The sequence below is a fragment of the Falco naumanni genome, chromosome 4 (assembly GCF_017639655.2).
Source record: "Falco naumanni isolate bFalNau1 chromosome 4, bFalNau1.pat, whole genome shotgun sequence".
Classification (NCBI taxonomy): Eukaryota; Metazoa; Chordata; class Aves; order Falconiformes; family Falconidae; genus Falco; species Falco naumanni.
The window spans coordinates 44,421,929-44,446,777 of NC_054057.1; the positions used below are offsets into that span (position 1 = coordinate 44,421,929).

At 39.1% G+C, this 24,849-nt stretch overlaps 1 protein-coding gene across 1 annotated transcript in view; it reads left to right on the forward strand.

Annotated features, from left to right (window-relative positions):
• Window positions 1-24,849, forward strand: part of LOC121086072 (amyloid beta precursor protein binding family B member 1 interacting protein) — a 66,696-nt gene that overhangs the window by 11,760 nt on the left and 30,087 nt on the right. The window contains exons 2-7 of the mRNA XM_040589266.1: window positions 5,193-5,264; window positions 8,503-8,590; window positions 10,470-10,762; window positions 13,349-13,426; window positions 16,196-16,355; window positions 19,907-20,028. Of these exons, the coding sequence (XP_040445200.1) occupies window positions 5,193-5,264; window positions 8,503-8,590; window positions 10,470-10,762; window positions 13,349-13,426; window positions 16,196-16,355; window positions 19,907-20,028 (813 nt within the window). The remainder of the gene's footprint in view (window positions 1-5,192; window positions 5,265-8,502; window positions 8,591-10,469; window positions 10,763-13,348; window positions 13,427-16,195; window positions 16,356-19,906; window positions 20,029-24,849) is intronic.

Here is a 24,849-nt window from a genome sequence, read left to right on the forward strand (position 1 = left end):
CAGTGCACAGGAGTTTGGTATTGTCATCCAGGGCAGCAGGGCAGGTTCTTATGAAAAGTAAATGGTTGGAGGCCCCCTCAGAGCACCACCTGAATGGATGAAAGCAGGTCTTTGGAAATGGCAACAAAGCATGTAAGGGAGAAAAGGCAGATACTACAAATGACAGAAACTGCCGGTAAGGAGATGTGTGAACAAATATGTGGAAACTATTTTTTTTTAATTGGGTGAGCTGAAATGCAAAGATGCTAGAAATACAGAGTACAATAAAATGCAATGCAGAGTTTTGTTATTCACTTCTCTTAATTTAGATTTAAATTACTTTTATCAGCAAAGAGGCTGCTAAAATTGAAATTGGGAAGGTAAAATAATAGGTTTAACAGGTCTGGGGGATTTCTGATAAATGCTGGGGTGAATATGTATTGAGTCAAAATGTATGTATTATATAAACCTGTGAGAGTCTAATATGCATAAACTAAATAGTGAGACTTGGTGGTTAGAATAGCAAGCTGAAGGGCAAATGCCCCAACCTCTTACATATACACTATGAGAAATGTAGAAACATTAAAAAAAATAAATAAAAAAGATACTTTCATGAGACGTCAATGAAGATCTGGGAATGTGAAATTTGGGGGAAATAAAAGACAAGGAATACCTTTGCCTGTATGCTTCGTGTTACTTCAAAAAGTGGTCTAGAAGACATCAGTTTGAAAATCAACCACTTTCAAAATAGGTTAGGTTTCACATATATGCCCTCCCACGAGCCCCTCCTTAGCATGTTTATTCTTGACAACCGCAATTTCCTCTTTTTATTTTAATTCTGATTTTTTTCTTAGCTTAATATTTTATATATAACATGAGAAACTTCTTGCAAAAATGCTGTCTTGGTGGGTTTTTTTCTCTCTTCAGTTTATTGTAGTTGATATGATTTTAGGAGTTATTAGTACTATATACAGAAAAACCTGTCAGAAAAGTCACTGTTCAGTGGATATAGAGGAGGACTGAGTATGAAACTCAGTATTCTTCTGGAGACTCTGGTAAATCCTTTCCCCTGTTTTGTTAATAATAGCTTATACACCTGCAGATTTCACTTTGAGTTTCTTGTTTGAATCAAATCAAATAAAAATAAATTCAAATAAAATAAAAGGAATTGAAATTATTGTGGAGCAGAATCAAAGAGGAGGAAGAGTGGATGGACACTGGTTTGCAGTTCAATGTTTTGGAGACTCGTTTTACTATCTTTTGCTTTTCTAGCTCTTGCCAAAATCCCCCATGAATCTGGAGAGTTCTCATATCAGTTTAAAAGATCATTCAGTGTGTTTTAACATAAAAATATTTTCAGGGTATTTGGTGATTATGATGATTTTGTCTTCCTAAACCCATCACAAATTCAAGAGAAAAAAAAAAAAAAAAAGAGACCAGTATGGGCAATGGCTTGGTGACAACATGGCTTTATCACTCTGATGATGATGATGGATGTCTGTTCATTGAAAGTGACGCCTGAAAGGGACATTGACATATTTCCTTCTCAAATTATATGTTCAGGCCTTCCCCCTTCCCACATGTGCTTAAGGTCAAAAAAACCCCCTAGTATTAAATGTCATTTACTTGAATTGATAAGGACAATTCATCAGTGACTAACTCAGCCCCAATTTAGAGTGGAAATTCTTACAGAATTCTTTGCACATTGCTTTTTCATAGGATTACATTATTTTTCTTATGAATCAAATGTGTCTGGAGATTCAGAAAATCATGTAATTGCAAATAAAGAAGCTCTAAATTTATTAGAACCTGTAAAATTGTGTAATTTGTTGAGTGTGTTGTATAATGCAATATTCAGTTCTCTTGCCTTTTTTTGTTAACTACTGAAGAGAGTTCTTAGGGGTTTTTTTGCCTTTTTAGACAATTCTTACTCCTCCTTTTGATAATGTCTCCTGGTTGTAACTCAAGAGTAATTTTTTTACCACTTTTATATTTCTATTCTGGAAAAATACAGCAAAGCAGGATTTCAGTTTGTCAAAGGAACCAATATGAAGACTTTTTCCTGAAAGTAGATCTACCCAGTGGTTAAAAAGACCCACAAAAACATACAAGGGCTAGAGCTGATAAGCTTACCCCAGCAGATGCTTTGTTCTGCTGAATCAGAAAACAGGAAAAACATAAAATTACTCAGTACTATTTAAGCACCGATGAGATACTTGTCAGTATGAACTGCAGCGCTATTTTTTGTCACATCACAACTCTGACTTCACTCTGCCTAATCAAATAAATGCCATTTTATTTATCCTTTTTATGAAAATCGATTTTCCAAGTGCCAGGTGTGTAGGAAGCTATACAGCTGTTGATTCAAATAAATCAATTAAGAGTCAGTAATCATTTACCCAACCAGTATACTGTTGAATCTACAGAAGTGGAGTTTTATAGAGAAAGCTCTGTATGATAAATGTGATACATACAGAGTGAGCCATCCAGTGTGGTTTGTCAGCTGGAAATGAAGCAGGTAAGGTGACTTTAGTTCTCCATTCACTCAGTCATGTGTGACGTGTGTTCTGTGTTACACAGGCATAGCTGTACCATCTCCACTGTTGGGGTAGGGATACCCTCAGCCCTGCCAACCACATCCTATTAAAATGTTTTTAACAGAATCCAGTTCTGAAATCTTGTAAGTCTTTGATTTGTGGGATTTGGGAGGACTGTGAAAGTTCAAAGTCCAGTTCCTGGTTGCCTGTGCCTGTTTTAGTTACACCAGCTACAAAAACAGTCTAAAGCAGGTAGAATATGCCCCGAGCCTGACTGATGAAAGCTGTGCATGCCTTCACCTAATGAATTCTGGTGTTGGAGATAACACAGGTGGTAAGAGGGCAAGTGGAAATTAGGGTGGTCTTGCTTATGTAGATGCCAGAAATACCAAGTGCAAAGGAGGCAGAGCAGCTCAGATTGCTTCAGTATTAACTGTCATGCTCAAGACATGCTACCAAGTAATTCTCAGACAACAGATACTGACTGTAGTGGTTCAGTGGCCTTTTATCATTTAACTATGGGATAGTTCTGTGACTCAAGATGCTCTTTTAAAGGAAAAGCATTAAGATTGAAGAACAGGATACTTGCTGGTTGTCTTTTCTTGCTGGTCTTTATAGTCATTAGAGTTGTTCCTGTCCTCAGTTGATTGCTTTCTTTCATCAGGTTGGTCCTCATCCTGTAAGGTGCTGTGGTGAGTTGACTGTGGGTGGCCACCAAGCTGCCCTATCATTCCCCCCTCCTCAGCAGAACGGGGGAGAAAATACAATGGAAAAGCTCATGGGTTGAGATGAGGACAAGGGAAAACACTTACCAATTACTGTTGAGCAAAACAGGCTTAACATAGGGAAATTAATTTAATTTATTACTATTTACTAAGACAGTAGGATAATGAGAAACAAACACAAAATTAAAAACATCTTTACCCCACCCCTCCCTTCTTCCCAGGCTCAGCTTCACTCCCAACTCTTCTACCTCTACCTCCCTCAAGCAGTGCAGGGGGACAGGGAATGAAGACTGTGGTCAGTGTGTAACCGTCTCTGCTGCTTCAATTTCCTCACACTGTTTCCCAGCTCCAACATGGACCCTCCCATGGGAGACAGTCCTTCATGAACCTCTCCAACCTGGGACCTTCACACAGGCTGCAGTTCTTCAAGAACTGCTCCAGCAGGGGTCTTTTCTACAAGGTGCAGTCCTTCAGGAGCAGACTGCTTCAGCATGGGTCTCCCACAGGGTCACAGGTCCTGCCGGAAAACCTGCTCTGTGCGGGCTCCTCTCCACAGGCTACAGTTCCCACCAGGAGCCTGCTCCAGCATGGTCACACCATGGCCTGCAACTTCCTTCAGGGCATGTTTGCCTGCTCTGGTGCGGTGTCCTCCACAGACTGCAGTGTGGATATCTGCTCCAGCATGGTCCTGTATGGGCTGCAGGAGAACAACCTTGGCTGCGGGGGAATCTCTGCTCTGGCACCTGGAACACCTCCTCCCCTCCTTCTGCACTGACCTTGCTGCCTGCAGGGCTGTTCCTGTCACGTTTTCTCACTCCTCTCTTACAGCTTCTGCACAGCATTTTTTACCCTTAAATATGTTGTCACAGAGGTGCCACCAGTGTTGCCGATGGACTCGGCTTTGGCTAGCACCAAGTCCGTCTTGGAGCCAGCTGGAGCTACTGTCTCTCTCTGACATGGGGGCTGCTCTGGGTGTCTTCTCACAGAAGCCACCCTGTCAGCCCTCTCACTTCCAAACCCCTGCCATGTAAACTATGTGCACTAGGTGCACATAGACCTAGCGAACCAATGAGACTACTCACATGTTTAAAGTTTGAACCCTAGTTTTATGCTATCTGTACCGGAGTTTTCAATCACTTGGAGGCTTGAGCATATTAAGAAAACGTTTATAGTTCTTGTCTCTGGCAGTGCTCCATGTCAGAACCCTTTTACACTACTTCTGTCCCTGCAAAGGAATAAATGCATGAGGAAGAGGGTTATTGCAGAAGCTGTATCTCCCCAGTAACTTGGTGTGTGGTGCTGTCCTCACACCCCCATCTTGTGACAAGAGCCACCATTTACCGTCATGCAGCATGTATCCATTTTCCTTGTCTCAGTGCTCTCCCTCAGATGTCTTGAGGTTAGGTAAGACTGGAGTTCTCTCAGTGCACTAGTATTTGAAAGAAAATTGGGAGAAATACTGAGACAAAAAGTTGGTCATGTACCTAACCATAATCAGGTCCTGCACTAGATAACACCTAATAAACTCTTCTTGTATTAGTCACCTAAGCCAAAGAAAGGCTTTCAAAATGAAGCATTCAGGAATTTCTCAGCCTCAAACTCTGTTTCCCTCTTCATCTCTCACTAGCTACATTTCATTGATGTTTAAAATACAACCATGGTTTGTTAGCTAGTGACTACCTATGAAATGTGAATAATACAAGGAGGTTGTTGGAACTCGTAATGTGTGTAGAACCTAAGCGTGTGTTTCAGTATGTACAGGATTGACATTCTGATCTGTTAGTAGTTATTTCTAAATTATGGGTAGAGGTTTTTGCAAGTTGTGAACAGTTGTTTTGAAGTTAATTGAGAACATACTATAAAAGAACATTGCCTATTCTCTGGTTTTGACCATTGCTGGCTTTGAAATGAACTCATGATGATTCTTTTTCTGTGGATTTTTTTCTTTCAGATGGAGCAAACCTGTGATGATATAGATGAAATGTTCAGCAATTTACTTGGGGAGATGGACATGCTGACCCAGGTAGATAATTCTTTTTTCCATCAAGATTAGAAAAATAGCTATTATGCTTTAGAGAAAAGAGGCAACTTTTCTACATTTTTCATGTACTTCCACTCTGAATAAATACAGATACATTACTTTGAAAAACTTTCAACTAAATTTCTCTGCTTGACACTGAAAACAAGTGGCCTGAAGAATACAGTAGTATCAGCCCCGGCTAGATTGTTAAAGGGAGCTAACTGCTTATGGAAGATGCTTTCTCAAAAAACCCCCAAATAAACAATTTAAATTCCTCTGGGCTTGGTCCCAAGAAATTGAAAGTTACTGTCAAAACAGGAAGAGTTTGAATAAGAATCTTCAGGTACAAATGCTTTGCATACATGGGTAAATGGGATGTAGCCCGAGTGTCAGATGTAAACTTTGAAAATGAAAGCAACTTTTCAATATATGCATAAGAGTGATCTTTAGATATGGCAAAATACTAAGTTACAGCTAGGGTGGCATTCAAGAATTTATAGAGACATTACAGCCAATGCAGACTACTCTCTTGAGAGGAAACTATAAAATAGCATGAGCCTGTTTCTAAATCTATAGTCATGGAGTACTCCCTGCAAAACCTGATGAAAGGAGAATTTTTGTATCTTAAAAAAAAAAACAATCCCAAAAGTCAGTACATCTGTTGTACTTTAATAGATGGATGCTTGTGGATTCTGCGGGAGTCTGATTGCTTACGTCCTCTGTTTTAAGGGTTCTTCCCTCTTGGTGAATCCCAGTGCTTGCCGAATTAAATACCAATAATCCTGAGCCACAGATTAAGAATTACGCTTATACTGTGTGAAATCCAAGATTTTATGTGACATTCTTGGCTGTCAAATCCTTACTTTGCCCCTTGGTAGCCTTTCTGCTTTTTAAGGGCTTTTTATAACTGTGCATGTTTATTTGAGAGAGAGAGAGGGAGGGAGGTTTTTAGGGTAATTTTGTTTCATTATTATGCCTTGAAGTTCAACAAAAGACTGCTTGTGATAAATTTCACCTTCTCAGATTGGACACAGCACTGTTGGGAGTGCAGGTGATGGGGACAGAGTAAGAGTAACCTTCTTCTCTATCTACACTCGGTGCAGTACTGGGTGGGATGGAACATGTTCCTAAGATGGAGACTGGCTATTCCTCCCCCTCTCTAAAGTGCTGGCATCCCCTCTTACCCCAGCATTGTGTGGGAGAAGGATGCAGGCATATCTGAAAGCCTGTAGACTTTCAGTTTACAGACCTGCATCTGTTAATTTCTTTAGGCTTTTAATTTCCAAAATGAGACTGTAGATAGCTTTTCACCCTTTTTCACTAATCTGTCTGTTCCTAAAGTAAGAGTAAATGATAGGAACACACAAAGGTGCCTTCACATTGCGTAACAAGGCTGAAAAAGAAATGCAAATTCAAAATTGCACTTTTCTGATATTTCTATGACCTAATTTTAAACTTTTTAGCGTTTTGTTTTCCCTTTTATTTCCCTTTGCATGTACTTTCGTTTTTTTCCTGCACTTTTATGGCCATTATGAGATGTTACGACTTGTTAGATTAGTAATGAAAGTATTTCCTTTATGGTATTGAAGTTATTTTCATCAATACATTTTGTGCCCTCTCTTTTATATTTTTTTTTCCTTGGGCACTGTAAAACTCTGTCGTGCTTCATTTCTCCCTCTTCCCATATTTATACTGTGTCTATTTTTATGAGAGTCAGTATTAACACAGAAACAGTGTTTAAAGTTATCACTGCTTTGGTTTCCAGCTCTGTATAACTTCAGAAGAAACCAACTTGTCCTGGGTGGGAAATAGGTGAAAAGAGCTGCCAAGAAAAACATTTGCATTAATTTTAATGGAAAATGCTTCTCAGTTTCAGGCAACTCTGAGAAATGTAAATGCCTCTGGTACAAATTGAGTATGAGCACAAGTAGACAAACATCTCACAGGGGTGTATGAACAAGGGTATAGCTTGTAGGCTATATGAAGTAATCCTTCCGTTCTGCACAGCATCGGTAAGACCTCAACCGGGAAACTGTCCAGTGTTAGCACTGCATTTTGAGGAGAAGGAGGGTTGACTGGGGAAAATCCAGAGGAAAACAATGGGAATGATGAGAAAGAAAAGAAACATAACCTGTAAGAAAAGATTGATTGAGGTTGTTTAGTCTAGAGGAAACTGATAACCTTGAAATACATCAAAGGCAGCATCAGAGCAGAAAGAAGTACTTGGTTCCTCGTGTCCATGGAGAGTAGGGCAACAGGGAATTGTCTTCAGCTGTAGCAAAGGAAGTTTAGGATGAGTATCACAAGAAAGATTTGATGGCAGGAATAGTAATCTCAATAATGAAGCAGTGGAACAAATTACCAGAGGTGATGGTGGAATTTATCTAATAGGAAGCTTTTTAATCAGGTTTTTTTTCAGGTATGACCCAGGTGTAAGTGACTTGCTTTGGGGTGGGTGCATGGTCTAGGCAGATCCTTGGAATTTCTTCCAGTCTTGTCTACACTGTTTGCTTATTAGAGCTATCATCTTCCTCACTGTTGAAGGGAGAATGTATCTTTTTCTATCTCCACTGTATGCGCTTTTCCTGACTTGTGAAGCACTGGTTCCCTGCCTGCTTCCTAAACAAGCCAGAAACTAGGAATTCTCTATCTAACTATGCAGATTTGCAGTTTACATTGCTAACAGCAGCATGTTGTGTTGTTTTTTGGGTGGTTTGTTTTTGTTTTTTTTTTTTGCAAACGGCATGAGAAAGCAACAGATAGGTTCTATATTAGTAAATAAAGCACTCTGGAGCAAACAGCATTGCACAGCTCAAATGTATACACAGTTAAACTCTTTCAACACCCTCCCTCTGCTCCCCCTTCAAACAAACCACCAAAAACTAAAAATCAGTCTGGCTTTTCCCACTGTCTCTATTAGAAACAGCTCTAGCCTCTGTTGTTCCCCACACTGAGCCTGGGTGTTGCCTAATGAGTTGCAGTTGGCATGGGTCAACATTGTATTGAGAAGCATGCAAACCATTAAAACACTTGGCATAATTGAGACAGTGCTTGAACCCTTGTCCCGGTCCTATTTAGTTTACCAGTCTATGCATAATCCCAGAAACTAGTGTGTGTCAGTCTGTTCTTTGCAGAAAAATCAATTCAATTAGACAAATTCAGGTAATTGATTTACAAATATTAATGTTTGTAGTAGTAATTATGTCATCAGATGCCTGTTTTTTTTCTTCTACCTTAACAGAGTTTAGGAGTGGAGACTGTACAACCTGCCTCCCCCAAAGTGTCCAATGATGAATTTAGCTTTACAGTTGGGTTTAAAGATTTAAATGGTAAGTAGCTGAATGGACTTTCTCATGCTTTTTATGCTTATTTAAAATACCTCACAGCAACAAATGAGAAGAAAAACTTTAAACACCCTCGATCCAAAAAAACCCCAAAACACCACCAAAACAAAAAAACCTGTTTTGCTGGGGGGAGGGGGGCGGGGATATATTTATGTGTCTCAATTCAGGAAGCTTCGAAAGGGCCAACTTTTTTAGGGACGTTGCTCAGTCTTAGATAGGAGTCAGAAGTTAGACTTTTAAAAATGTCTGAGTGTAGAGGAAAACAAAAATCAGAAGTCCCCCAAACAACTTGCAAAAACGCAACCTTTTTAATGTAAGTATTTAACTTAATAGAAGCAAGGTCCCTCAGTGTGAGGTCAGAGCTACATGAACACTTTTGTCTGATGGAAGTATTGGCTTCAACTGCTTCCACTTTATGTTGCTTATTCTCATTCTGGTTTACACTGTCGCTTTTGCTTGTACAGCTGCTTGTTGAGGCTGTGTGACAAACCAAATGAGAAAATTTATCTGAGTTATTATTAAATATATATATAAAATATATGTTATATATTTAATAATCCCTTTGGTTTTGTTTGTTTTGGGGTTTTGTTTTTTCTTTTTACTGCGGGCTGGTTGTTTGCATTTGCCTGAGTTGGTTTTAACCTATGTTTTTATCCCAGAATCAGTTCACTGTTAAGCACCTCATGTCTCTACCAGCAATGAGGGTAGAGGTATGTAAATAGAGAGGATCATAAGCCAACTTTCCCACTGAAAATAAAAGCTTATGAAAATACTCTATTACCGTAACAGGTAAAGCAGAATAAACTTAAGACCGTCTAGTGACACGTTCACACTTAGTATGATGAAAGTTCTATGTTGGACTATGTTAGCATTTTTGACTATCGAGTTCAGCACCCTCCATCCCTTTCCAGAAGGGAAATAAATCCACTTTGTTATTTTTGAATTTTTTTTAAACTAGGTTCTTCAAAGAGGTTTAAACCACTGAATCGGTTCATTCTTAAAGAACCCTTATCTTCCAGAAAGTTAAATCATCTTACAGGATGTTATTCTACAGGATCTCTTATACCATGTCTAGTTCAAACAACCAAAGAATTGATTGCATCTGAAGTTCCAGCGTAGAATTTTATCTTTATTCTGTCAGAGTGAAAGACAGAAAACAAAAGTTACAGTGTTTTCTATCTGGTTGATAAGATGCTTTTGAAAAGAGACTATCTTATTTGTTCTTTGCTTAAAGATCCTCAAAACCCAGCATATTATATGAGGTATGTCAGAGATGTTGATCACACAATTACTGATGTGCTGCAAATGACACCATACAATTTGTTGTGACTTAGATCTCTCTGATTCGCTTCATGTTAATTTTAGAGTTGTAGAATAGTAGTAGTATGTGAAGATATTCTGGATCTAGGCCTCAATTACACGGTTTGTTATTTACTGTACCAAAACTTGCTAAGCATTTATGTCCCAAAGAAGTAAATAGCCTAATGGGAGCTAATGGAATTTCTTGCATCCATATCACTAAGCATGTGCCCAGAAACCTTGCTGGATAAGGACCAGGTTTCATAACATCATGAGGGCCTGAGACTGTATCACTGAAAGAGAAGCTTCCTGTCCTGTTTAATTTGTGTTCATAGAGTTCCTTGTACTCTGAACTTCAGCGTGACCAGATTAACGGCTATTCCAAAACCACGTTTGTTTCTTGAACCCATTTAAAGTGTTAAACCTTAATATCTTATACAGTAACCTGCCTTCTGCAATTTAATCTCCACTGAACTGGAAACACAGTGTTTCCATGCTAAAACAGTACATACATGCAAACATAGTGTTATAGTCACTCTGATGTATCTTGTGGTTTTCTTTACAGAATCTCTAAGTGCCCTAGAGGACAAAGACCTGGATGCTTTAATGGCTGATCTTGTAGCAGACATAAATGATGTTGAACAGAGAACTTTACAAGCCCAGAAAACAACTTCTGGCAACCAGCAAAGTACAGTCACTCAGCCTTCAACAGGCTCATGTAGTGACATTTATTCTGAATCAAGTGTCTATGTTACCATTACTGGACGGTTTGGGGATGACTTGCCCCCTCCACCTCCAGACCCTGATTTAGACCTTCCACCACCACCACCACCACCTCCTCCTGAGCAACTCACCCAGGTAAGCCTGGGTGGAATCTTTTTCTAAGTCTTCAATAGTTTTTGTAATTTTGCATTGGAACAACAGTGAATATCCCAGGGGGAAACATCTTGGGAAGGTTCTACAGTTATAGTGGGCTCAGCAATTTTACTGCCCATTCCTTCGCCTTTCTAATCATCATTTTGATAGCCCAAGACAGGCATAAATCATTGCAAATGGTTTATATTAACAGAAAACCTGTCACTGAATTTTTTTTAGTAAGTGCTAATCAGTTATTAGCTTCTTGTAGAGAACTTGGCTTTGGCATCAGTGCAAAGCATGGCCAAAGATCCCACCGTTTTGGAAAGGGCAGCATAGAGCTATCTTACAGGTTTCCATCAATTCTGATGTTTCTTTTAAAAACTGTCCTTAAGCTAAATAAGACTTCTGCCTTTTCTGTGATGTTATCTGGATGACTTTTATGTGCTTCTGTTTGAAGTTCCAGAAAATGTGGTGATGATACTGTAGTGGCAAAACAAATCTTTTAGCCTGTCAAGGCATTTCTTAAAAAGTTAAATTTTTCTAAAAATTTGCATGCGATAGCCTATTTACTTTGCATAAACATTAAGTAAACATTAAGACAAACGTTATGAACACATGAAGGCTGTCAGATGAGACCTCTGTTGCAGTTTTGTACAATGTGTGAACTCTGTTAGCACAGGTCACATGCAGGTGAAGCCTGAGTTACACTTGCCTAAAAATTTCAGCAGAAAACCTGCCTGCACCACACTCAACCAGTTTGATTAAGATGCTTTTCCTGCTCCCTGCAGAGAGGTGTTTTGAGATGATAAAGGGGGGATGCAGTGGGAGAGGCTGTGTATTCTTCCCTCTGTAGAACAGGCAGCCTTACTGTGAAAGCCACTTTTGTCCAACAACTTCTCTTCAACTATGGAAGCTTTTTTTAGGTTCTGAAAGTTGAGCATCTCTGAGCTGTAGCAATGCAGATTTCCATACCTGTGGATCTAAAAACAAAAGAACATTTAAAAACTGATTGTCTGGTATTTATAGTGGAGAATTTGACAACAGCAAAGATGCTTGAAGTCATCTCTTTCAGGTTGTACACCTTACCTTTCATTTCTGACATCTGAAAGGGTGCTAGTGTCCAGGGGAAGAAGTGATAAAAGATGTTTAGTTCAGCAAGAGGGTCGTCAGTCAGGAGTACTTTAGTTGTAGTTGAACCTGGGATGAATAAAATAACCTTTTTAGCTCTTTTTTTGCTATGATTCTATGATATCTCTGTAAGAAGGATGTGGTGGCAATGCTTAGTTAGGCCTATTTTCTTGCAAGTGCATCTGCTATGAATTACAGCCTCCTCGGTTTCTCTTAGCCCAAAGACCACTAAAATTACAACTTCAGGGTAGAGAGTGGAGGTCGAAAGTAACACAGGGAAGAATCTTGTGCGGAAGCAGGGCAGGAACTACAGTCATTGACTGGAAGCTGGGGGTGTCTGTGGGTACCATAGTAAAGAATCCTACCCCTTCAAAACAAAGGAAACCGCAAAGGTGCGAGCATGCAACAGGGACAGCAAAAATTAGCAGAGAGGCAAGAAAGCAAAGACAAGACAGTTTTCAATGGAGAGGAGCAGTGATTTAAAGTTGGAAAGAAACAAAACCCTCCAGTAGTACTAACAGTCCAAGGCAGCCCCAGAAACCAGTTACTTGCTGTCCAAAATGTACTTCTCCAGCTCCCTATGTGACTGGGGGAGACTACTGGAAGACAGATGGCAAAAATCAATGGTCACAATCTATAAACCAGTCACAGAGGCAACAGTAGGCACTGGCATCTGGTACATGTACCTAAAACTCTCAGTAGCTCGGGATCCAGAGTCTTCTTGGATCACAGACCTTACTGATATTGAGAGAGGCGTGATACCGATACAGCTGCTTTGTAAAAGAAGAGCTGGGTGAAGCTGAGATTTTTAGGTATCTTACTGTGGCATTCAGCAAAAACTGGAATGAACTTGAGTCCTCTATTTAACTGTGTCTGTGTTAATATGACTAGATCCATTACTAGATTAAAAACCCATGATATCATCCAATTTAAGGAGGTGTTCCTCACAGTAAGTATGCATGCAATAAGAGCTCATATGTGGCAAGTGAAAGAATTCAATTAAATTAATGTACTTAACAGAAAGTTTAAAATTATAAGTGTTATAATTGCAAGCCAAATTTTTCAATAAGATCCTAAAGATTCTAGTTTTCCTAATCCTACTGAGAAGCAAGTTTTCTTCCAAGCCCTGCAGTGCTGTTTCATTCAGGCTAGATCTTGCTTCACCTTCTCTTTTGTATCAACTGTAATCCATAGGGAAATAGAAGAGTCCAGTTTTCAGACATTCCTGTAGCATTGGAAGAACAGATCATGTATGAGCTGTATAATTGGAAGTGCTGGGCTTGTAAATCAAAGCTTTGCCTGGAGAATGTTAGCTCAAGGAAAGCTGTAACTACGAAGTTTCCCATGACAAGCCTTATGTTCTGGATATAAATAACAAGAAACAACTCTTTTCAAGTAAACACAAATCGCTGACTTTACTTAAGAAGAAGTATACCAAATATCTTCATGTCTTTTCAGGAAGAACGAGAGGCACAGGCTAAAGCTGACAAGATTAAACTTGCATTGGAGAAACTAAAGGAAGCCAAAGTTAAAAAGGTGAGGCTTAAAACTGTGAAATGCTACCGTAAGAGTTATCAGCTAAGTATCTATTATTCTTCTCAATAATAAAAGTTCTTACTAAAATTCCTAGGCTTTTTCATATTTTGTCTGTAACTTGAGACATCTAAAGATACTCTGTGGAGCTGTCTTGTCATCCACCTGAAGACAAGTCTCTGTGAGAATGCTAGCTCTGAGGGACTTATTTTTAAGAGGACTTGGAAGGCTCTGCCTCTGTTTTTTTCCAATGTTGGGGCAGAGTCTGCTGTTCTGATAGGTTACTTTAGAGAAAGTGGAATGCAGATAAAAACTTTGCTTACTTATGCTGTGCTGATTCCAGAAGTATTAAACTTTTCTTCTACAGTGAATGTGGATTTTGCTAATCCCAATTAAATTAATGAGGGTTGTCTTGCTAAATCTTTTCACAGCAGTATAGTAATGTACAAGGATAATAGAAGTTATTTTAGACCAACAAATCAGAAAGTTTCCTGCCACTGTCTGCACAGTGCTGCAGTGTGTCATGTAATTATGCCCACTCATCCTAAGCTAGTGTTCCAGCTGAATGCAACAGAAGCTGCAGATGCTTAGTAACTCTGAAAAGTGGGTGAAGAAGTCATGACCTTTCAGTCTTGCTCAAACAGGAGATGGGAGGTGCTGGAGATCAGAGCCTGCAGGGCTTCCAAGAAGAGTTGAAGCTTCCAATAAATTTGGGGGTGCCCAAACTTGAGATGGTTCCCACAGAGTACTTTACATTCATGTACAAATGCTGCTTCTGAGAGAATTTGTTGGGAGGATTTCACCAATGTTGTCTTTAGAAAGCTCAGTAAGTAATGACTACTCATTGGTCACCCTCTTGTCCTTGCAGCATTAGCAATTCCTCTTTGGGAGGAAACATCTATTTTGAAGACTATTTTTTTTCCTCCCATTCTGAATATTTGAAACCATAGGGTAGAATTAAGGCTTAATCTTCTTGTGGCTTCACTATAATGAAATTACTATTTCTTGAATTCCAAATTGACTAAATAATTATCAAGGAAACTAGTCTTCTCTCTCTTTTACCAAAAGCGGATGGCAGAAGCCAGGGAGGATGGTGAAAAGGAAATTCACAGCCCTGGCTTTCAGGAGAGCAGACTTTGGCTTCTTCAAAAATCTGCTTGAAAGAGTCCCTTGGTTAATATTCAAGGATGGCTTCCTCCAAGCTCTAGAGAGTTCCATCCCAATGAACAAAGGGCCACAAAGATGATTAAGGAACTGGAGCATCTCTCCTATGAGGAAAGCTGGGACTGCATAGCCTAGAGAATACAAGGCTCCAAGGAGGTCTCGTCAATCTATAGAAACATGTGAATGGAGTGTGCAAAGAGGATGGAGCCAGGCCCTTTTCAGTGGTGCCCAGTGACAGGACCAGAGGTAGTGGACACAAACAGAAACGTACGAGATTCTAACTGAACATCAGGAAACACTTTTTCACTGTGAGGGTGGCTGAGCACTGGCACAGATTGCTGGGGAATTTGTAGAGTGTCCTCCCTTGGAGATACTCAGAAACCATCTGGACATGGTCCTGGACAATGGGCTCTGGGTGGGCTCGCTTGAGCAGGGGATTGGACCAGATGACCTCCAAAGGTGCCTTCAAATCTCAACCATTCTGTGACTCCGAAGATGGAAGATGCATGTTTTTGAGCAGTCAGCTATAACCAGACAAAATGCTCTTCCCCGCCCCCAGACATTGTGTAGATTATGCGTGTACAACATTTCTTTTTTTCTGTAATCTGCCCTATGGTTCAGTTGCTTATTTTGGAGAGGCAGCTATTTACAAGGGTTGGAATCAAAGTGAGTTCACATTTTTTGTTAGATTTGCTTTTACTTTTCAGAGATAGTGTAGTTTTTTTCTTGGGGATCATCACTTTCTGCTTTGACCTGATCTTTAACAGAGATTGTCTCTATAATACCAAAGCTTCTTATGCACACATTTTAGAATAAGGAGCTATTTAAAGAACACTATATGGAGAAGTCCTCCCAACTCACCAGTTTAGTTCCAGTTTCCGTATACATATACAGATCCTGTAGACAATTTTCTTTTGTTTCCAGCACTAATGAAGCATTTTAAATACTTTCTTTATAATGTATTTTCAGTTCTTTATCATGTTTTACATACTTCAGCATTTTCTTGCATTGTTCCCCGCTGAAAAAAAGTTCACACTGTTTCTCATTTAACAAATACTTCACAATATGAAGAAATAGTGAGTGTCATAGGTTAATTTGGTCAGTGTAAGTAACCCATCTGCTTGCTTATTGGTGGGTGCTGGGCTACTGCCCATCTTAGTACAATACAATTTCATATCTGTTGGCATAGCAAGATTCTTTCATTCTTTTTCTCATTTAAAACTAAGTTGTCTGCGTTTCTAGCTTGCATTAAGGACACTCTGTCCTTTTGTACTTGGTTTCCCTATCAAGCATTTTCCTTAATGGCACATCTAGTAGATTTAGAGAAGAGATTAACTTCTGCTTTTTCTCCATAGCAATTTCACCTTTCCTGAAGTCATGTACAGGACAGGGCTCAATTTTCTCCTTTTGAGAAGAGGTCTTTATTTTGGTGGCAATATAATGTGAAGGCTTCCAAGCTGTTTTATTCCCTCAGCTCCCTGTGGGACAGGGTGCCTTTGAATCTGTAATAACCTTCAGCCTTAATCTTTCTTATCTGTGTTAGCAAATTCAGACTAGCCTTTTACTTGTTTCTGAAATTAACTGACTCTTCTGTGACTCTGTACTCAGCTTGTTGTCAAGGTGCACATGTACGATAACAGCACAAAGTCACTAATGGTGGATGAGCGTCAGGTGACACGGGATGTTTTAGACAATCTCTTTGAGAAAACCCATTGTGACTGCAACGTCGACTGGTGTTTGTATGAAATGAACCCAGAGCTGCAAATAGGTAAGTGGTGTAGTGACAGAGTGTATAGCAAATAGATGTAGTACATCCTATGCTATTGGTAGTCTTAAAAAATAATTAATAACATTTCTCCTGCCCACGTGTCCACTGGTGTTCCTTGGAACATGAGACTCTTTAAGATGAGGGATGATGCAGATGTAGAAGGCTTCTTGCCCATCACCATTTCCATTATTCTATTTCACACAAAATGAAGGAGCCATGTGAATTTCACTGTTTGTCAAGGCAGTGACAGACTCAAACACATCAGTACTCCACTCTGCTCTTCGAAGAGAGGATGCAGCGCTGAAGTGTTGTCCAGCAGGTTGTTATATACTGGCCAAACAGATGCTGTAATTAAACAAGACTGACTGAGAAGCGTTTCAGTCATTTCTAATGCTTTCCACTTGTGATAGTTGTTTTCTTAAGTGTAGTTGTGAACAGGGTATTGCTCTTTGAGGAGACTGCAGCTCTGCTGGTGGAACCTGATGATTTAGGAAGTAACTAACCTGGCCACCAGGTCCCTAGGAAACAGCTGTGCAAATCTAATGTATTGTTTTCTGCAACTTAATGAGTTTTGCTTCAGAAAGGCTTCAAGGCCTGGTTAAGAATGGAGTATTCTCTAATTATGAGTTATTTCAGAACCATTTTATTGTCCAGGCTGCAAAGGTATTTGCCACAAAAGGAAAAGGAAAATTGCTACAACTTTCTTTGGGGGTTGCATTTGACCTAGAGAAACAGGCAATTGTCAGCCTTTGGCATTTTCAGTTTACAGTCTTCCAGCAGAGATGTAAAAATGGACAAAGAAAGTTAAATGTCAATATTGCACTTTAAAAGAGCCCCAGGAATAGTCATCCTGCTAAAGTAAAACAAAGAAATGTAAAAATAGCTGGAAAAAGCCTGACTGGAAAAAGCATGAGCAAGGTGATACTCATCTATTTGTAGGAATGACAGAGACATTAACTGCCAATCTGTTCTTTCTACTCTATTAGGATGATACATGAAGCAACATTGCTGCATTCTTTTGTACCTTCTTATCTTAACTAACAAAAGACTGGAAATGTCATTAGACCCTAGAAATGTCACAAATATCACTTTGAATAATTTCAGAGTCTTTTCTTGTCTTGGAAAATTGCTCCGTCTGGTCTAGTGTGACTTGGGAGAATACGTCTGAGTGTTAGGATGACAGCATATAAACAGATTTGTTTTTTGAGTCTTCATGATCATTACAAAGAATATACTTGTGTTTCTTCATAATCTGGATAGACATTTTGGATTCCCCATCGTACAATTAAAACTGAAGGTTTCAGGGAGATCATGTGCTACAAAAATTGGGGTAATGGTTAGACTTTTTTTTTTAAGTAAAAATTACTTGTGTTACTGTAGTGTCAGCTAAAGCTAGGTGCTTTCGGTTAGCATTAGGGTATTTGTATAGTAAGGAACTACTCTCATAGTGAATAAAAATGATTGTAAAAACCAGGACAGAAGAAGAGCAGGAAAGGAAATAAATCAGTAGTTGGTTCAGGAAAAAAGGAAAAGTCTATGAACTCCTGGTGCAGAGGTCTATCATCAGGCCCAAATCAGCTGCGAATGGAGCTTTTTTGTTTGCAGAAGGGAATTTCGATATGGATGGAATGGTACGTATTCTTTCTTCTGCTTCCAGTGCACAGCAACATGCAGTTAATTTTGTTCAAAATCAAAACAATGTGAACTATTCTTTATTCTTGTCAGTATACTTCTTGGCAGTTCTAGATAGCTCCGTTACTATCAGCATACCTAGAAGACAGGCTTTCCTGCACTTTCCCTTTCTGTCTGTTTTCCATGTTACTACTCAAGAAAATAAAACTATTTTTAAGAGGCAAATCTAAGCAGCAAATACTTCAGGCTGAACTGAAAGTCCAAGCTAGTTCTGTATCGTAAGATCCTTGACAGAGTGTCTTATATTGTTATTTTGAAAGACAATCATTGCAAATAAAATAAACTACAGTTTTAGATTAATTGCATGTTAAATATCACAAATAATCTCAGTTAGTGCGATGGTGATATAACACTGAGCTGTACATACCAGCATGTGTTTTGCAATAGAGTATTGCCTTATGATAGGCATCCAGACTTGACACTTCTTTTATAACAGTAATTATAAAAATGACCCTCCTGAGGATGGTCATATCATACTTTTTATTTTAGAAAAGCCTGGTACTGCAAATGAACAAACAAAAGTATATGTGGGAAAAGTTAGTATTAAAAAACTAGTGTTACAACCTGAGAATTATTTTATGGCAATCCTGGACTGTAAGATACTGTTTATGCTTCAAACCGTTACTTAGGTTTTATATAATGCTTTATAGTTCCAGTACATTGCAGAAGTATCACTTGCTAAATGAGAAGCGTTACATTGCTTGTGTTGTTAAAAGTTACTGTCCACGTGAACTGGCCCTGAAGCTAATCTCATTTTGTGAGTATAATTACTTCACAAAATTTAGTTTTGATGGGACATACTGAACCCTTGTCAAAAGTAACAAGAAGTGTTAAAAAAAGCCTACAAAATGTATACTCTGTTATCTCCACTTACACCAGGCTAGTCTAGGCTATTGCAAGAGGTGATCACCACAGAACACTGAAATGAGAGTACAGCTGTTCACAGGAAATGGCCAGAATCATACTGAAAATTGAAGCTGGGTTAATTCCCTCCCCCAATACTGAATTTGTAGAAAATTTCATTTTGGATCCTTCCAAAATTACCTGGCAAATTATGCTCAATTCCTTTCCCTTCCACGGGGGCTTTATGTGACTGTTCAGCTACTTTATACAAGTGAAACTTCAGAAGAAGAGATTGGAGTCACATAACCTTAGCATACCCTGTGGCTTTCCTGGGTGGAGGATATGGGTTCAGATTATCTCAGGAAGGGAGAGAACTGACACTAGGTCTCCCACATCTCTGGTGAGGTTTTTAAGAAACCAGCGTATCTTCACATCAGTTCTCAGTCTGTCTTCCTGTTTCCTCAGTTTTGCTATTTCTGTTTTTAAATACAGTTGTTTGAAACAAACATTTTTTTTTCATTGCATAGAATTCTTCCTCCTGACAAAAAGCAATTTTTCATTTGTTTCAGTAAGTAAAAAATCAAGGAAATAAGTTTTTCTGATTATTTTTTCCCCGATTCAGTAGCCAAAGTGAATATATAACCCTCCTCCTAATCATACTGCAAACCTTAAAAACCAAAAGCAGAAAGCCACTGAGAGACATGGGTGTAACCAGCTGCTCCTAGTGGGTCACTGTTTCCATCCTTGGCAGTCTTCAGACCACAGCACAGAGATGCAGAAGGAATTCAGGAGCATGCCAAGGCTACAGAGGGCATGTTCTGCAACTGATTTGCCCTTCCACATGACACTATTTTCATGTGGTTTTGCTCCCTTCTGTGCAGTGGAAAAGAGTGCTGGACTGTCTAGCTCAGAGTGAACATCAGATAATGATTACATTCTTATACAGGAATTTCTGCAGCCTCGGGAGAGGGGAGAGAGAGTTTGAGTGTCTTATGTTACCTGTTCTGTCTCTTCAGAAAGGTTTTTCGAAGACCATGAAAATGTTGTTGAAGTGTTATCAGACTGGACTCGAGACACTGAGAATAAGGTTCTGTTTTTGGAAAAAAGTGAAAAATATGCTTTATTTAAAAATCCCCAGGTAAGCTAACATGGTATTCAGCTAAGAGTCTAAAATGATGTCATTGAGTCTGTATGCTGCATATTGCATTATTAGTTTGCTTTCAGCTCTGTCCATTCAGAATTAGAGAAAGCAAAACTTGTAATTTCAATGAAAAAAAGCCCAGTACATTGAATACAAGGATCTGAAAATTAGGGCTTTCTGTTCTTTTCTGATACTGTTCTAAAATCCTGTCTGCAGTGGTAAAAAATGAAGCATGTAGTTCTCTGCTGGTACAAGCTGTTGCTTAGGCACAGCTCTCAGAACTGGGGTGAGATGGAACAGCTGTAAAAACCTGGCCTTGTCATTATTACAGTTTCTCCACTATTTCTAATGATGAAGATCAACATTTCCTTGAAGGGCCAGTTTTTGCCAATTTTATGTGAAACCTCATAGAGAGAATGTTGAGTACTACAGAGAGTTTATCTGGATTTCATTTAGACTGGGGAGAAGAGTTGGGTGAATAGTGACTTGTGCACACTAACTTTGCAAAAGGAGGATCTGCTCACTGAATTGCGTCAAATTATTCAGGATAGGTCTATACACAGATCATTTATTTATTGTGATAATGTGGTCAAAACTGTATTTACAAACACCCTGGCACATACAGTTGATGGATTCTGAGGCACTAGATCTTTTCCTCTCGTCATTAGCTTGCTGAACATCTGGTTTGTTCCTGAGGGCAGCAAGAGAAAAATGAGCAATTCAGCATTGCTGAAAAAATGAGTTAAATATATAAATTGGCAGCAAAGCTCACCAAGCTGCTCATTAGGAAGTTTGTTTTCTTTTAGAATGAGCTAGTGTTTCGAATAAAACCTGCAGAGAGAAAGTTTCCTTCATTGACATAACAAGCATCTTCAGTCAGGGAAAGAAAACTTGTTGTGTAGTGTACATGGATTGATGTGATTTTAATAAGAAACAGCAAAGCCAAGTTTGGAAGTAAAACGTACACGATGGCTCAATGTCATACTTCCTAATGCACATAAACATACCTAGCAGTAGAGGTTCAATTGCACATTTGATTTTTATCACTAGTGGTGTTATTTGGGCAAACGGCTTACATCAAGGCTGTGAGCCTCCCATAGGAAGTAAACCTTTGATGAAGATTCTGGGCATTTTGATTGCAGTGAACTTTAGAAATAAATATGACTTAAACCAAAACCAGAATGAGAGTGTGTTGCTGTGTCCTCCCATCTCAGGACATGCTTAGCTTGATCTGGACATGTCTGTAGTCCTTGAGCTTCAGTCTCTCTGATAAGCTCTAAAATGAACAGCCTAAGGAAACTGGATCAGTTGCAGCTATCACACTACTGAAATATTTTGCCAGTAATAAAGCCTAGCCATCTGTCAGGCTTAGTAAATTCAAACATTGTGAGACAGGCAGAATAGTACAGTCCTATCAATGGTTTGTGCTTTTGGCAGAAAATTACAGTATTGTACAGACAGAGCTCACACTACATAATGAAACATGGTCAAATATATGATCTCGAGTGAGACCCTGAAAAGGTAAACCAAGTGGAAATGCTGAGTTGGTGGGGGGCAGGGTGTATGATTACCTAACTACCTAGGAAAACTGGTGTAACCAATGGGAAACTGAAATCCAGTGCTCTGATCTCTGTTCTCAGTATGTTCAGCCTCCTCCTAGCTCGGTCAAGGTTGCCTCATAAACTCGTTCTGTGAGCACAGAAATAGCAGAATGCTTTTTTTGACACAGCCTGTGGTGGTCATGCAGCAGCAGTTGGATTCCTTGTTGGTCTTACTTAGTGCTCATTCTGTTGGAGGTTGTCTGTGGAGATCTCACAGTTACTTTTCTGCAGATATTTTTCTGGAAAAAAAAAGTGGCCAGGTGCCTACAACTTATTCTTAGACAAACTAGCGATACAAAATTTTCATTGTAGAGGTTTGATGCAATTAAATGCTTAAAAATTAAATATTATAAAGGTATCCAGATGCATTGCTAAAGCAAGTAGGCCTCTGGAGAAGGTCTGTGACCTGTGCCTGATATTCATTGTTTCTTTCTGTGAACTAGTTATATGCCTGGTATAGATTAAACAACAATTAATTAAATGTGTTTCATTTTCTGGGGAGGAACTGAGATTTTGAAACACAGGATTTATCCTCTTTGTGCTAGCAACATGCTGCTCAGCTAATGCCAGTGGCTTTTTTTGAAGATTGTCATTCTTGTCATGCAGTACTCTTTTTCTGCAGTTTTGTCTCTGAAGACAATTTTTTAGTGTTATTTATTAAATTAACACTTATTAAAGTGTTATTTTTTAAAATACATTTTAGAAAGAAGTATCTGCAAAATCGTCAGGTATTCCCCTCTTCATGAAGACAGGCATACTTTTGCCCTTTTCCTCACCATGATATAATTTACCCTACAGCGAACTCACAGTAAAAGACTGTTCCACTATTTCATGAATGGTATCAGCGACTCATCTACAGAGATGAAGCATCACAGGTCTATGACTAAGGACTGAAACAAAAATACATAATGGTACATGTGCAAATAACATAGGACAGGTGATGCTGTGTCATGTGGCTGAGTAATGCTATGCTAGACTCTTGAAAGGAAAGATTGTCAGGTCTCAACACTTCTTTTCAAAAAGCTCAAAGAAGAATTCTCAGCTAAAAGAGACTAAAAAAGAAAAATGTAGGAAATTAATTTGCTTCATTTAAACAGGGTTTTTTGTAAGGGGCAGCTGAATCTAAATTTGACTGTAAATGCTGGTTACACTCTTAGAACACTATTTGATTTTTGCTTGCGTGTATTTTGATTTCCTTTGTTTCTCTCTTGCTGATACAAGCAGACAGGATAAATTCAAACGTGCATGTGGAGTTTTTTGTTTTTTACTATTGGGGCAGTATTTGTGAAAATTAATGAAAATCTGTACAGCGAGTACTTTATGCTTCTGCTCCCTTGTATGTAAGCCAAAAGCAAGAGCTGTACCTTCCAATGGAGAACCCATAGGCTGAATTGGCGTTGTATTTCTTCCAAAAAGCAAGAGTACTAAACAGCATGAGAAGGAGATGGAGTAAGAATTTTTAATATCTTTCATAACTGGACAGCTATAATGAGTTTTATGCTTAAATATTTTTAAGTCAGTAAAATTGGGCTAGTATCCACCAGGTGATACTTTTGTTCTTTACCACTTTGACCACCTTTGTGAATCAAGGTTTCTCTTTTGTTTCCACTGTTACCCAGTGAAGGAAACACAGAAGGGTGGTAGGGAACCCAATTGCTGGGTGTGCTGGCAAATGTGCAAAAAGAGAGAAGTGAGAAAAACGGAAGTGTTTTTCGCTGTAGTCCCTCAGTTTCTCTATTAGTGTATCTGAGACCATGGTATAGTTTCAAGAAGATGCTACTTCAATAAATACTTCTCTTTTTCTGCCTTGGGACTGTAACACAGAAACAGTCTTTAAATATTTGAACTGTTTTGCAGGTGACTTTTAACCAGCATATTGTTTGCTCTTAGCTGCATCATAGCTTATGTATGTCTTTCATTTGTTCTGTGTTCCCCCCTCTTTGATGCTGAAGACACCGTCCTCAAGGCATGAAAAGTCAGCTGTAGTGATTTCTTCAAACATTATAAAATCAAGTGAACAGAGTTGAAAATCAAGTTTTTGGGGCATCAAAGACTTTGCCTTCAGCTTGATTTATTTATTTACTTTTGTGATTTTCATAGCAATCATACGTGTCCTCTAATATTTCTAATGTGCATTTTTTTAGGGGACACATCATGTTACAGATTGCAAATATGGCTATGTTCTGGGTTGTTTTTTTCTGCACAAATCATGCTGCATTCAGTACACAGTTGCAGTGGGCTGAAATGGGATGTGAGCTGGCCAGTTCTCACCTCGTTCTGGGCGCAGGTTGGATGAGCATAAACTGGCAGCTCATTCCACAAAGAAAGTAGTTATAAGCATGGAGCAGCTGCCTTGTTTCCTGCACGCTGTCTGATTTGTGCTGTTGTGGACCTTGCAGATCTTCAGGAAAAACAGTTTCAACAGCTTAAAAACAAAAATACAGCCTAAATGGAAGGGGAAGAAGAGGGAGAATGCTGTCTTGAACACTATTTTTTTGCTATCTACTGCCAAGTAGCTGCTGCATTCCAGCTTGCATGGGGCTGTGTATGAAAAAAGATGAAAGGTGTGAGAGAGGTGCTGTTTCATTCAGGAAATTTTTTAATGAATATAGAGACGTTGAACGCTGATCAGAGAGTTTGGCAGTGCAATAGTTAAGGCTGCTGTTTCTACCATGATCCAAGGTTGGTTTGCTTACATGCCACCAGGAATGTTCTTTGAACCTATTGAAAACACCTTCTGTCTTCCACTGTTTGAGGGTTATACAGTGGAGAGAAATACAGCCTGATTTTTTTTCACCTGCTTTTCCACACAAAAGGAGATGGCTGTATCCCTAAGTGGAAAGGTTGTATGCATAGACTTTGCAGTACAAAGCACAAAATTAACTTAAGCTGGCTATAAAATCTTTACCGGATTTTCTTTTGTGCATATGAATTTTCCTGCTAATGTAAAGCTAATGTAAATGATGGGCCATCAGCCAGTTTTACCACTGTCCTGCATAAGCACAGGGGGAAATGCTGGCGTAACGCCTCTTAAGGATGTCATACCTGGCTAGCAGTACATGTCAAAACTCCTGCTGTAGCTCTGCATGAGTCCGAGTCAGGCAGAATGGCATGAGAGAGCAGCTGGCTTTGTGTGTCAGCTTCAGCTGGTCTAGGATGTGTAGGCGCACGGAATAAGCAAAAACGCTTGACTGCTCATCTCTGCAGCAAATAATCC